At 42.5% G+C, this 13,455-nt stretch overlaps 1 protein-coding gene and 1 long non-coding RNA gene across 2 annotated transcripts in view; one reads left to right on the top strand and one right to left on the bottom strand.

Annotated features, from left to right (window-relative positions):
• fndc3ba (fibronectin type III domain containing 3Ba) overlaps positions 1–13,455 on the top strand; it is a 105,920-nt gene that overhangs the window by 57,225 nt on the left and 35,240 nt on the right. Inside the window, exons 4-7 of the mRNA XM_008310320.3 lie at positions 3,721–3,797; positions 7,970–8,201; positions 8,297–8,453; positions 8,677–8,807. Coding sequence (XP_008308542.1) covers positions 3,721–3,797; positions 7,970–8,201; positions 8,297–8,453; positions 8,677–8,807 — 597 coding nt within the window. The remainder of the gene's footprint in view (positions 1–3,720; positions 3,798–7,969; positions 8,202–8,296; positions 8,454–8,676; positions 8,808–13,455) is intronic.
• LOC112488395 (uncharacterized) lies at positions 1,775–2,066 on the bottom strand. The gene is made up of 2 exons (XR_003052408.1): positions 1,959–2,066; positions 1,775–1,905 (listed from the first exon to the last, which is right to left on the bottom strand). It is a non-coding gene; the product is annotated as an uncharacterized LOC112488395 (long non-coding RNA).

Here is a 13,455-nt window from a genome sequence, read left to right as displayed (position 1 = left end):
GTCCAAACACACTGCAGGAGGTTAACACATGAGGTTTACATGTCAGGGCTTTGGAGGTTACTAATCAAACTACGGAAAAGTATAGAATGAAAAACAAAACTTGTTGGTACCGCATACTGTTCCATGCAGTACTAGATAGAGTACTACTACCTGGTTGGCAAAGACCCTTAAGTCTAATGTGGAACTAATGTCAACAAAGTATTCTCATGGTAAAATACTTTACTTATAATACTTAAGATAGAGTACTACTACCTGGTTGGCAAGGACCCTTAAGTCTAATGTGGGACTAATGTCAACAAAGTATTCTCAAGGTAAAATACTTTACTTATAATACTTATAATACATCGTTAAATATGGCGCTAAAAACAGGTTAGCCAAGGCTAATGCAAAGTCAGTGAATTAGCCTTATCATTTTCTATCTTCTTGGCTAATTTAACCAATTTCTTAACGAAACAGTTTCATAAATATCTTTTTAAAGACACCAATTATATAATTAGTTAATTGTATGTGGCTGTTTTCAATCTGGTTTAAGATAAAAAAAACCATAAAATTTAAAGTAAAGTGCTAAAGCAGCTGCTAATTTAGGAATATGTCATTTAGCTGAAAGGGGTTGGATTTAGTCACAAGCTAATGTTTGTATAAGGTCGTTTTAAGCAAATCAGGTTAAAGTGTGTGTGTACGTGTGTCCATCCCGTGACCTTCTACTCAATGAGGACTTTCATAGGCCTCCTGGTTGCCATGGTAGCAGAGCAGACAGGACTAAAAAGACATCTGTCTCTCCCTACCTGTGAGCAAGTTCACACACACAGACACAGACAAGCCCACAGTGGAGACTTTGCCCTGGTGGTGTTGATGTGTGCACAGTTGTGTGTATTTACTGTACCCAGACCTGTTTGTTTGTCTGGGGAGAGGGCAGGAAAGTTGGATGAAAGGATAGAGGGGGTGATTCTGGAAGGCTGTGACTGAGGGAGTGTAGTGGAGGTGTGAAGGAAGTGAAGGAAAGGATGAAGTGACTAATTGAAATGAATGCTGGAATTGAAGGTTGTGAGTAATCAGAAAGGGAGGGGGTGTGGGGGGTGAGGGAGGTTACTGAGGGAGGACGAGACACCGCAAAAAATTGAAGGCAAGAAATTATTAAAAAGAGCCAAAAGATGAAGGTGTAGAGGAGGGAAGCTAAAGCTCTCACATGGTATTGGTCGGCTGACTTTAGCCATCAGTGCTTACGTGGCCAGCATTACATTACATTTACATTTATTTATAATAAATAAATATATAAAATATAAATATATGTATTTAGAAGACGCTTTTATCCAAAGCAACTAACAGGAGGAGGATTAACAATCACACCCAGGACTCCCTGCGCTCCCAGGTGTGCTAACCGCTATGCTATGGAAGCATTAGCTAACATAATAAGAATAAAGCTAAAGATTTCTTAACTTTTGCATAACTATGTAGCCAATTTTAGAGTTAATTAGTTGCATTAAACTAATTAGCCCCTTGATAGTTATATTTTGATTATTTTTACAGTTACTGGTCTAGGTTTGAGGACAGAACGCCTCTCAGTCTGTAATAAACATGTGGCTATTTCTTCACACTTCAAGTAAATATTTGGTTGTTGTTTATCTGTGGCTAATTTGTAGATGTTCCTGATTATTGGTTAACTATTAATTATTTGTAATTTATTTTCACTTGTTAGCCTGTTTTGATCGCTTTCGCTACACTTTGTCTAGCAATTAGCTTCCTCTAGGATATTTTCACTTGTTAGCCTGTTTTGATCACTTTCGCTACACTTTGTCTAGCTATGAGCTAGCATTTAGCTTCCTCTAGGACGAGAGTTGTTACATTTCCACTGACTTTTTATGCTTTAAGTCTGATATTAGCTAAAGAAATAACACTAAATAACACCTACACCCCCGTAGCATGTCGTTTGTTGTTGTAGAAATAACACTAAATAACACCTACACCGGGGGTGTAGGTGTGTCGTTTGTTGTCGTTTGTTGTTGTATAACCCGGGGATTCTTAACTGGTTTCAAACACGTAGTCAAATTAGTCTGTCTACGCACAGAAAATATAAGTGCTCCTTCATGGCTGCATGTGTTTTCGTAGGTAGCTAGGGCCTCTGTGTGTGTGTGTGTGTGTGTGTGTGTGTGTGTGTGTGTGTGTGAGATTTATTCTGAGGCCAGCTCTGCTACCTCCCAATGGGGTTCCAATGACTTTAACAGCCACAGACCTCCATCCCGGAGACGGAGGAAGAGAGAAAAAAGAGAAGGAGATGTGGCGGTGGTGTTGGTGGAGGAGGAGATATGGAGAGTGGAAAAGTCAACATCATTATCTGTCTGCTAATTCTATTAGATTTGTCTTGCTCTCACTTCACAGCAGAGACGCTTTCTTGTCCTCTTTTCTTTGCCCTTGTGTCTCTTCAGTCTGTCTGCCAGACACTAGAAGAGAGAAGATGAAAAGATTTGGTTGACATTTAGTTTTATAATTGGAGACTAAAAAAAAAAAAGATGGCTGAAGTGGTTTTTAGGCAGAAAAAAGTTATGTAATTTAAGCAGTTTAAGGTTTTAACTCCTACAGTAGTTTTTCTAGTGCATTCCCAAGATGTTGGACTTACTGCAGTGTGCAGTATACATGCATATATATACTGTATATGGTGGGACAGCATATTACTAAGGTGATAGGTCTTTGTTGTGACTCACGAGACAAAAGATTTTTTAGTTTATTGCTGGAAGTTATTTTCTAATTTATTGTTATACTATAAGTTTTTTTTAGTTTTTCTTCTCATTATCGCGTTATCTATAAGTTTTTTTTAGTTTTTCTTCTCCTCATTATCGCGTTAGTAAAAAAGTAAACAATACTTTACAATACAAATACACACAATAAATGACAATAATAAAAATAAAACTACAGTCTATTATATAAGTTTTGTAATTTTTCTACTACTAGTGTGAATCCCTTTGGACCCAAATCTGACATTTCAACTCCATCAAACGTATCCAACAAAAAGAAAGCGGTGGCTAACAGAAGTTTCCATTGTTAGCTAAAGGTTAGCAGGAAAAGAGCAGACATGTCAGTGAAAACAATTGAGGTAGGCGATGGTGTCACGGGAAAAAAAAAACCTAAAATGGAGAATCAGTAGAAATGTATCAATCTGAAGCTAGGACGATATAGAAGAAATTGACTAAAGGTTTAACAGAAATGGCTAAAAGTTGAACAAAAAGATCATGGTATGAAAGAATGTTAACTTGCAGACGACTGCTTAAAGTATATATAAAATATTTCCTCAGTTTGTTTTTTTTTTCTCCTGCCTATTCATCAAAACCTTCTCCTGACTCGTCTTTACCATTCTCTCTTTTCATGTTTTTTCTTCTCTCCTCTTTCCTGTCATCCATCCTTCTTCTTTCCGTCTTACTCCACAGCCTCTCCTAATCTTTTCCCTTTTATGGCCATCCTATAGATGTTATTTTCTCTGAGATTTCCTGCTCCATTATCCTTGGTGTAAACATTAATGATCACTGACAAATAGTACAGGGTCAAACTAATGGTCAGATAGGTGCCATATGTTCCACATCTGTGACTCTTAGTGGGTCTTTCACCGTGTTCCACAGCTCTGAATGTGCTCTGGTGTTGATTGACAGCTGTAAATGTAAATGAACCTCCACAGGAGCTGCCTGCTCTAAATAAATAAACCTTCTCTCCTGTGTTTGTCTCTTCTTCTAGGTCCTGCTGAGGTTCCCATGATGTCCCCAAATGGTTCCATCCCTCCCATTCACGTCCCCCCTGGATACATCTCACAGGTCAGTCTGTGTCTCCTTCCCTGTGTGTGTTTTTCCTCCCATCATTTGCACGTCCGTCTCAGACGTTTTTTTCATCTTCCGCCTCATGTGTTTCTCCTGTGTGGGAGAGTTTGGGGCTAAAGACTAGTCAGAGACAGAGGCAAAGCGACTGAAGTATGCGACTGTGTTTAATTACCCAGTGGTTTCTGTTCTTCTCTGGAGAAGAAAAGGAGTGTGAAGAAGTGTGAAGTCAGAACCGACATTTGTTTCTCACAGTAAACCAGTGTGAAACTCCTCTCAGTTGTTGCTGTCTTCTTGGTGGCTTTTTTCCAGCCAACTGAAGCTTCCTTCTGGAAGATTCCTGAAATGCAGTCAGAAAACTGCAGCTCTCCAGACGAAATAAAAAAACTTTTACTAAACGCACGTAAAAACACCAGAAACACAACCAAATGGAATTTCTTTTGTGAACTACGATGTCTGACTTGAAGCACGGACCTACGTCAGTGGGTCACGTGTTGGTGATTCAAGAATGTCCAGTGCTGATATGAAGACAGACGTTCATCCTGCACCTTTTTCAGATTGTGTGTTCGGGAAAATGAGACACGTATCCAAGGATACTTCCTCCTCCTCCACAGCACGGAGCAGATGTGCTGAAGTTGGTGAAATAGTCTCTCCCTGCACCAAGACATTGTCATGATAATAATAGATTTTTAAAGTTAGATTATGGTTAGAGATGACAACAGGATTATTGAAGTCATTGAAGTTCACCCGTGTTTTTGTTGAAAAATATATCAGAATGGCATTCTGTAGAACGCCTTTCTGAACTGAAAGCTCGCATTTGCACAAGTGTCAATTCTGGGATTTTCTAAAAAAAAAATAAAAAAAAATTTGTGGCTAGCAACTAGTCCCAATTTATTATAAGTCTAAAATCACAGATTATTCAGAAGATGAAAAAAAGATAAATAAAATGAGAGAGGGGTGGACTCTGTACTGGACATGCTGGATTATGTATAAAAGATAAATATCTAATATCAACTATGGGGCAATTTCACTGTGGCCGAGGTCATAACATTTGATGTTAAAAAGTAAATGAAAAAAAAAACCCACTAAGACAATAGGGACATATTTTCACACCATTCCAAACGTCTTCTGGAGAATACTTGAGTGTTTATAGTTTAGTGGGGACATGCGTCCTGTCAGACGAGTGTTTAATATCCAACATTCCACATACTTCATTCAACAAGTCGCGTCAGTTTGTTCACAGGATGCCGTGAGACATACAGTGGTGAAAACAAGTTTTGCAATGTTGTCATCAGATGGTCTACAGATTTCAATAACAAGAACTGTGTCAAATTAGCATTCAGTCACTTCCAAATTCCTCCAGGAACACACACACACACACACACACACACACACACACACAGGGAAAACAACAACTATTCAGACACTTTCACATGCCTGCATTCCAAGCGGAGAGCAAACACACACTCCCTGCAGAGAGGGGAAGTCATCTGCTGGTCCCTAACAACAATAACAACACACACACACACCAAATAACACAAACCCCAAAACCTCCACACACACACACACACACACACACACTCTGTGCCAAAGCACTGTGAGAGTGCCGGAGAGGGTGAGAGGGGGGAGGAAGAGATTTACAAAACTAATCAGAGTGAGAAAAAATTAGGAATGAAGGCGTAGAAGAGNNNNGGAGTGGGGGGGGAGGAGGGGGGGGAGGAAGAGGAGGGAGAGAGGGCGGGGGTGGTCCAGTATTTGCCCTTCAAACCCTCCTCTGCAGCGGAGCAGAAAAACACTGTGTTGATATGAAAAAAAACAAGGGCAAAGTCCCAACATGAGTCCATGTGGGCTGGACCCGCTGACCCCGTTCTTACCAGAGGTGGCACTGGTTCCCAAACGTAGAAACAGAAATGTTAGATTGTAATGCAAGTTGTTACTAAACTGATTTCTCCATAAACAAAAAACAAGCAAAACAAAAAAAAAACAAAACAGAAGAAGGAAGGAGTGAGTTCACATCTGGGTCATATCTGCTTCTCTTTTACCTGCACTCATTCGTCTTTTCCTGGATCCTCCAGGCTCTGGTTTTCTTCTTTACAATGTGACATAATTATCAGACGGCTGATCTGGAGTGCAGGCAGGACGTCCAAGCTAAAACAGAGCCTAATCAAGTCATGTTTCCAATGATTAAACCTGCCACATGGTGGCAGTAGTAGTAATTTAGTTGTACTTTATCTGACTTGAAGCCAGGAGAATTTGCGGTCTCTACTTCGCTTCACAAAAAAGGTTCTGTAGCGGGGTGTGAAAAAACCCAAATTAACAAAATTAAAAACTAGTTCAAAGTCAATACTTATTGAAAAAATGACTGAAAATGTGAATGTTTTCCCTTCTCTCCAGCTTTGTAATGTCACATTTTTTTTCATGTGGAAACAAACTTTAATTTTTGTGATCTCACAGGCCAAATATAATTACACCACGGGCCAGATTTGGCCCGCAGGCCTGAGGTTGACACCTGTGTTCTATAGATACTGATTTTGTCTCCACCACAGTCGAAAACCTGCGAAGGACCCTCTCTTTTTACCCAATATTAGAGAAAGAGAAGAAGAGTTTGAGGCCAAACACAGTCACTAGTTAACCTGCTACCAACTAGTACTTCAACTAGTACTTCAACTAGTACTTCAATTGGTACTTCCTCTGTTCCTAATTCTGACTTTGTTGCAGAATCAATGTTTAGATTAGTTTAAATGTTACTGGTCATTTTTGTATTTTGTGAAAAATGGCTTCAAGTAATACATGTCAATTTACTTTTTTTTAAGTAATTGTATTTTGTCTGGAGGCGTTAGGACAGACACTACATTTATCAGCTGGGACTAGAACTCATACAGACACTTGTTGCACAATAGTACACACTCCTGTGCCCACAGTGCATTAGTGCAAACCATCAAGGACGCACAGGAACACAGAAAACAAACACACACATGAACCAAACACATCAGTCACCGCTCCTCCTCCATCACCCCCCCCGCCCCCCTCCAGGTTCCTCCTCCACCTCTAAAAGCCAAACCCACTCTGGCCTGTCCCTGTTATCAGGCCTGTTTATACAAGACTGACGCTGTTTCCCGCTTACACTTGGCTCACGCACACACACAAACACACACACACCCACAGTGAGCCATCGACCTGTCATCCACTGTCATCGGAGCACAGTGGCACCACGGGGGCACACGGGGGACACTGCCCCCTGTGCCCCCGCCCCCAGGTGTCATACTGTAAATCACACTGGGAAAACAGTCTATTGATTTGTTTTAACTCCCTAACCTTTGACCCCTCCTTCCACTCGCACACATGCCTGACCTGACCTTAAAGACTGAGGGCCGTTCATTTGTCTTGTGTCGCTGTGTGTCTGAATTCATCAACTCAGTGGAAGCATTTCTGAAACCGTACAATTACTTTTGTCAAAATGACTAAATAAATCCTTCGACCCTGAGATGTTTTAAGTTTCTAAACTGTGATGCTGCTTCAATCTCCAATAAAGTGAAGGAGCAGGAAAAGGTTAGCATGATGAGCTTAGTTTAGTCTTAGCTTGAATTTAAATCCAACAAGTTTTGTGTGTTGAAAAGTGAGTACTTGAGGTAAGAGTGTAATTGTAATTTTGTCATTGATTTTTATAACATTGTTAATGGTGAACGGTTCCATGTCCAGCAGGGGCTCTGTGCTGTAGTGCACCAGACAATAGATGCCTCAATTCAGCGTAGTCAACAAGAGCTAGTCATCCATCATCATCATCATCATCATCATCATCATCATCGTCATCATCATTATTATTATTATTTGATCCATTCTTCCACTGAATCATTTGAATTTCTTGCTGTAAGGCATGAGCACTAAGGACAGCACCCCCGTGTGGCCAACATGAAAGTCTTGCAGCTTAAATTAATTTTTTTATAGAAAATGTAGTAGCTGCGTATTTAACTCATGGACATTTGACATACAAAACACCTGAAACCTGTTCTTCGTAGTTGCTAACTTGAGACGTTGTCGTTGCGTCTCTCAGCTTTTCTGATTTAGTCCTTGTTTTGTCTTCAAGTGTGAGGAGAGTGTGAGTGGATCAGTGAGATACCGACCTGTTTGGTCATTAACCCCCGCCTTTCCTTTCTCTCTCTTTGCCCTCACAGGTGCTGGAGGACACCACGGGGGTCCGCAGGGTGGTGGTCACCCCCCAGTCTCCAGAGTGCTACCCTCCTTCCTACTCACCAGCTCTGTCCCCCACACACCACCTGCCTCCCTATCTGACTCACCCACACTTTATACCCAACTCCCATTCTTTTTACCCCCCTGTCAGCCCTGGTGAGCTGCCCCCACACCAGTACTACCAGCACCACATCCCCCCCATGTATGGAGACCCAGGTATTGGACAGACACACAGCATATTTATGGTTAAATCGAAAAACAAATTTCTTTGATCAGATTTTTTTAAACAACTTTTCTCCCCTTGGTTGCAGAAATAATCTCAGTTTATGGGATGTCCAACTTCTTGGAGTACAGTAAACCACAGCCCAAAAAGATAAAAGAACCAAGACTAGAGCGACAGAACAGACTGAATTCTCCTCCATCAACTCTTTATAAGGGCAGCCTGGGCCCAGCACACAATGGATACAGGTGAGTTTTATATTTTTTTTTTTAGGGGGGGGGCTTATCTTGTTAAAGTAAGATACTATTGTTAAATGTTTGCAGTGCGTTAGTCACGGCGCTGTTCTTGTTAAAGTAAGATACTATTGTCAAATGTTTGCAGTGCGTTAGTCACGAACTCTCAGTTACCTCCTTATTCTTTCACTTGTAACAAATAAAAACTAAACCTGTCTTATTAATCTTCTTGACGCAGCAACAAGTCACACGCCCCCTTGTTGGGGTCCGCGGGGACAGGAGGAGGGGGCAGCAGTCCAGGAGGAAAGAAGCCAGAGAGACGACTCCGCAGCAGTCCACGAAACAGTGAACCAGAGACACACTCACAAGGTGGGACGCGAAAAAAAAAAAAAGACACAAATGTTGGATCTTTGTCAAAACTTAGTCAAAGCTGCAGATGGGTTTCCTTAATCCACTATTTCTTAGGGCAGCGTGGGCATCGCTGGCTGTTCTTTTTCCTGTGACAGTGAATGCATCGCTGTCTTTATTTGAAAGAAGCATCTAACACTGTTCAACCAGACAGAACATTTGGACATTCATTTATGTTTCATTTGACTCTCACTTAGTTTCATCGCAGCCAAACAACAGTCACATGGAGTTCATACAGGTGAAATCTGAAGATCAAAAACATTTTCATGCTTTTCTTGCTTTGACTGTTTTACTCCTTAGCAAACCCAAATGGTTTTTGGCCTTCTTTTTGTTCCCCAAACACCGGCTATCTCCACACACACACACACAACCAGCTCATATCTCTGTGTGAGAGAGTAACTCCTGCCCTCTGTGACCCGGCTCCCTTTGTGTCTGTGTGACTGGCTTTGTCCCCGGTCCATGAGATGAAGGGATCCAGTGGGTTAGAGTGTGGAGGGACTGAAGGTGGGGGCGGGGGGGGGGACGGGGGGGGGGTCAGAGGAGTTGTCTAGGTAACCACATAGGAGAAGCCGTCCCTGAGCGCTATCGTTTTACCCTCACTACAATACTGGCCTTGTTGGTGAGGGCTGAGCTACAGGGTGGAGGAGAAGCTGTCTGAAGGGTGGGGTGAGGGGGGGGTGCAGAAGGAAGAGGAGGAGGAGGAGGAGGAAGAGGAGGAGGAGGAGGAGGCGCATACCTGTAGAGTCCTGCAGCAGGAGATGAAGGAAACCTTTGAGCTGTGAGATTTAGACACCACAGCACCTTCTCTGTATGATTCTGCAGCAGTTGATCTGTTTTATCACCGCACACACACACACACAGAGACACACACAGAGAGAGAGAGAGAGACACACCCACTCCGTTGTGGTACTTTTACTGACTTGTCTTTGACATGTTTGAGTTATTAAAAAAGAACAGACGAGGCAGAGGTGGTGACAGAATCTAAAGAATAAAATAACAGAGAGACACATAAATTCATCTGCTACATCACTGCAGCTGTCAGACCATTTCTCTTCATAAACCCTCTTTATAAACGCCTGCTCTGGTCTCTCACAGCAGGCTGCAGCAGATCAGAGGAATATTTAATCCCAGCCAGGTGTAGGTTTATCGTTCTGTCCCAAATCTGTAAGATATGAGCGGAACTCGCATTCCTCCACATGAAGGAAGTTCTTAACTGCGGGTATAAAACCATATGATCACGTTAACCCAACAAGACGGCATTGTGTGTGTGTGTGTGTGTGTGTGTGTGTGTTTGTGTGATAAAAGCAGGGTAGACATGGATTTAGTTTGTTCACCCTTGAAGCTCATGTTAACTCCCATTGGCCAACAACACTGTGTGTTTGCTTTTAGAGAATTAGCACAAAGCTTCTAAAGCTCAATACGCCGCAAAATGCCAGAGACATTCTTTTTGACATTTTGTCTGTTATTTAAGTGGTTTCTTTACATCATAGTTTATTGATGCTTAAGATCAGTCTGAATGTCAATATATCAACTCGAAAATCTGCTGGACAAATGTGCTCAAGATGTTATGACAAGTATAGTGCAACATGAACTCCTTCTTGATGAGACTCCACTGGTGACAGACAGTTCTAACTCACCATTTCTCCACCTTTAATGTCCAGGCTAATACATTACATAAAGTAGGTTTGGCTGTTTGGTGAGGCTAGGCTACTTGTATGTTAGCTGTGCAGTTGTTAGCAAGGAAACTGGACTTGAATTTTTGTTAACAGCTGTGCAGTTGTTAGCAAGGAAACTGGATTTTCTTAAGTTTGTTAAAGTCGAGATTAGTTTTTGTTAACAAGAAGCAGGAAGCTTTGTAATGTTGCGTAACTCTTGTAAGAACACTTTATGCGGGTTTAAAAAGTAAAAAGTGTGGCTTTTAGGTTTAGTTCAACCTGCAGGACAGGACGACCAGTGTAGACAGAACAGCTGTACGCTGAAATAAACTCTTGTTCTCCTTTAAGTGCACACACAAAAGAAGCTCTGTGTCACTGGTTTGGTACAGAGAGCGTCCAGCTTCTTATAAAACACACACACACACACACAGATGATAATCGGGGGCAGGAAAAGAAAGTGTGTGGTTCTGCAGCTCCTCAGCTCCGTGTCACTCATGCTGTTTCAACAATAACACACGTGATGGACAGGGTCGTGTCAGCGTGCCGTCACTCGTCTGTTGCGGTCTACAAGGGTCTCAGTACGAGAGTGGAGATCAGGCTGAGTCAGCTGGATGTACACACACATATGCAGAAACACACACACACACACACACACACACACACACCGTGACCCGTCTTCCTGTAAAACAATCAGAGCATGAGGGTCCAGAGGATTGGCAGGAGGCAAGGCTTCAAACAGCGCAACGGCCGAGGAATGTAGGATTTAGAGGACAGATGATGGAGGACGGAGGACGGAGACGGACGGAAGGGATTTCCAAGAAGAAGAAGAAGAAGAAAAACACGTCGTCTACATCACAGGGATGGAAAGATGGAGTGAGGAGAGGAGGAGAGTACAAACATTCCGACAAAGTTGTTGCTTGGCCCGCTGCGTCGGTGTATGGTCCAGACCAGAATACCACACACACACACACACACACACACACACACATTAACAAGAGGGCATCAAGGGCAGAGCGTAGGCGGTGCTGTAGCTCTGTGTGTGTGTGTGTGTGTGTGTGGCTACTGCCCCAGTGCCAGTAAGGCAGCAGGCTGACTTGGCCAGTGCACTGTCCATTCCTCAGTAAAAGCATCTCTTCAGACTTTTTTTTTCCTCCCAGAACTGAGCTGTGAGCTGAGCAGAAACAGATGTGGGCTCTGTCCCCTCTGCTCCTCCATCTTGGCTCAGCAGCATCTCCACCACCACCACCACCTCCACCATCTCTACGGCTGCTGCAGATCCTGTCTCCGACTTAGCCACTCTGAGAAACTCTGTTTTTCTCAGCAGAAACAGATGGAGCAGAAAGCCACAGTTTGATCCTCCATCTTTAGTTCTACGTCACTGCCAACATGTGAGGGTGGAGAGAAGCAGATGTTTGATTGTTGTGTGTCTCTGAAAATTAGGACGGCTGTTAGCCCTGACTGTAGCACATCTGAGGACCACCAGTCTTGAAAAAAACATATATAACATATATAAAAATGTAGTATCTTTCAAACTAGCACCAGTAGAGCCGACAAAGTGGGTTTGAGTTCTGTCAACTCAAACCCACTGATCTTAATCCTTTCCCTAACTTTAATCTGTCTTTAATTCTAATCCTTACTCCGTCTCAGCGAGGACTGTTAGTGTTTTTTTTTACTTAAACTGTGATGCTAATGTTGACAGCTATTTTTAGGCTAATGTTTATGCTTATCTGTTGTCTTTTGGCTAATTTCCCTCTCTTTTTGGGGGGCAAGTTTTCTGCAAAAATCTATTTACCTCTTAGCCAAAACTAATTCCGTACTAACACCTAGCCAAATCTGAGCTGATACTTAGCAACCTTTTAGCTATTCTTTAGCTCTTCACCTTGAAGCACAGGGAAAAGTTTGTGTAGAATTTTGTTTAAAAAGCCAAAAATGAAGTTGCCTAGCCTCGCTTCAAAGTCGCATCAGGGTAATATGAAAAGGTTTTATATTTAAGAATTAAATGTGGTGTATTCATAGTTTTTTTTTATTATTTAAATATGAAAAGGTTTTATATTTAAGAATCAAATGTGGTGTATTCATAGGTTGTTTTTTTTAAGTGTAGTGGTACAAAGAGAGAGCTAGCTTTAATTAGCAGGGGGTCGTCTTTTAAACTTGAGTTTCCTGGGATTGATTCCAGTTATGTGGGCCTCACATCCAGCCACAGTTTCCTACTGCTGGTCAGAATGCCTGTAAATGGGGAAAATCTGTCTCAGAGTGGACATATGGCAAAGAAACCTCTGTGTCATGGAGCAGCTCAAGTGACTGTACTTGATTTGTTTTTCTCACAGTGGTTAAATTAAGCTTTTCAGGCCCCTGCTGCTTTGGTGATGTCATCCTCATGAGCCCCAGAGGCCTTTGACCAAGTCTTGACAGAACCATTAGCCCGGTCAGTTCACTTCTTCTGTTGTTAATGCTGTGGAAACACTCAGCCTCCCCTCACTGACCAGACTGTTATGATGTGGATCACCATGGCGATAATCTCAGCCCCCCCGTCTCCCCACGAACCCCAGCCCCTTCCCGCAAACAAAATAAGGCTATGTTTGTAGGGCGAGATGGAGGGCAGTAGGGCGAGAGGCTGCCGGGAGAGGGAGAATGTTGAGAGATGACGGGAAAAGGCAGAGATAAGAGTAGGGAGAATGGGAGAAGCGGGGAAATAAAGGACAGAAACTGGGCACAAAGAAAGAGCCAACATGGTGGATGAAAACAGAAAAGATGGAGAAGAAAGAGGGGGAAACTGCTGCAGGAGAGGAATGTCGTTCCCGCTGATATCGTGTAACAGGACTAGTGGGATTAGAAGAGGAGGTTGTTCTTGTCAGGTACAATGAGTCCAGCAGACGTTCTCAGCTCAGCCCACTGACACAGCAGCAGCAGTAAACCTGCCACAACCACGGCCGCCTTGACCAGGCAGCACCTGC

The sequence above is a fragment of the Cynoglossus semilaevis genome, chromosome 1 (assembly GCF_000523025.1).
Source record: "Cynoglossus semilaevis isolate Cse_v1.0 chromosome 1, Cse_v1.0, whole genome shotgun sequence".
In the NCBI taxonomy this organism is placed as follows: Eukaryota; Metazoa; Chordata; class Actinopteri; order Pleuronectiformes; family Cynoglossidae; genus Cynoglossus; species Cynoglossus semilaevis.
The sequence above is the reverse complement of the archived record's forward strand: the minus strand, read 5'-3'. Positions and strand labels throughout refer to the sequence as shown.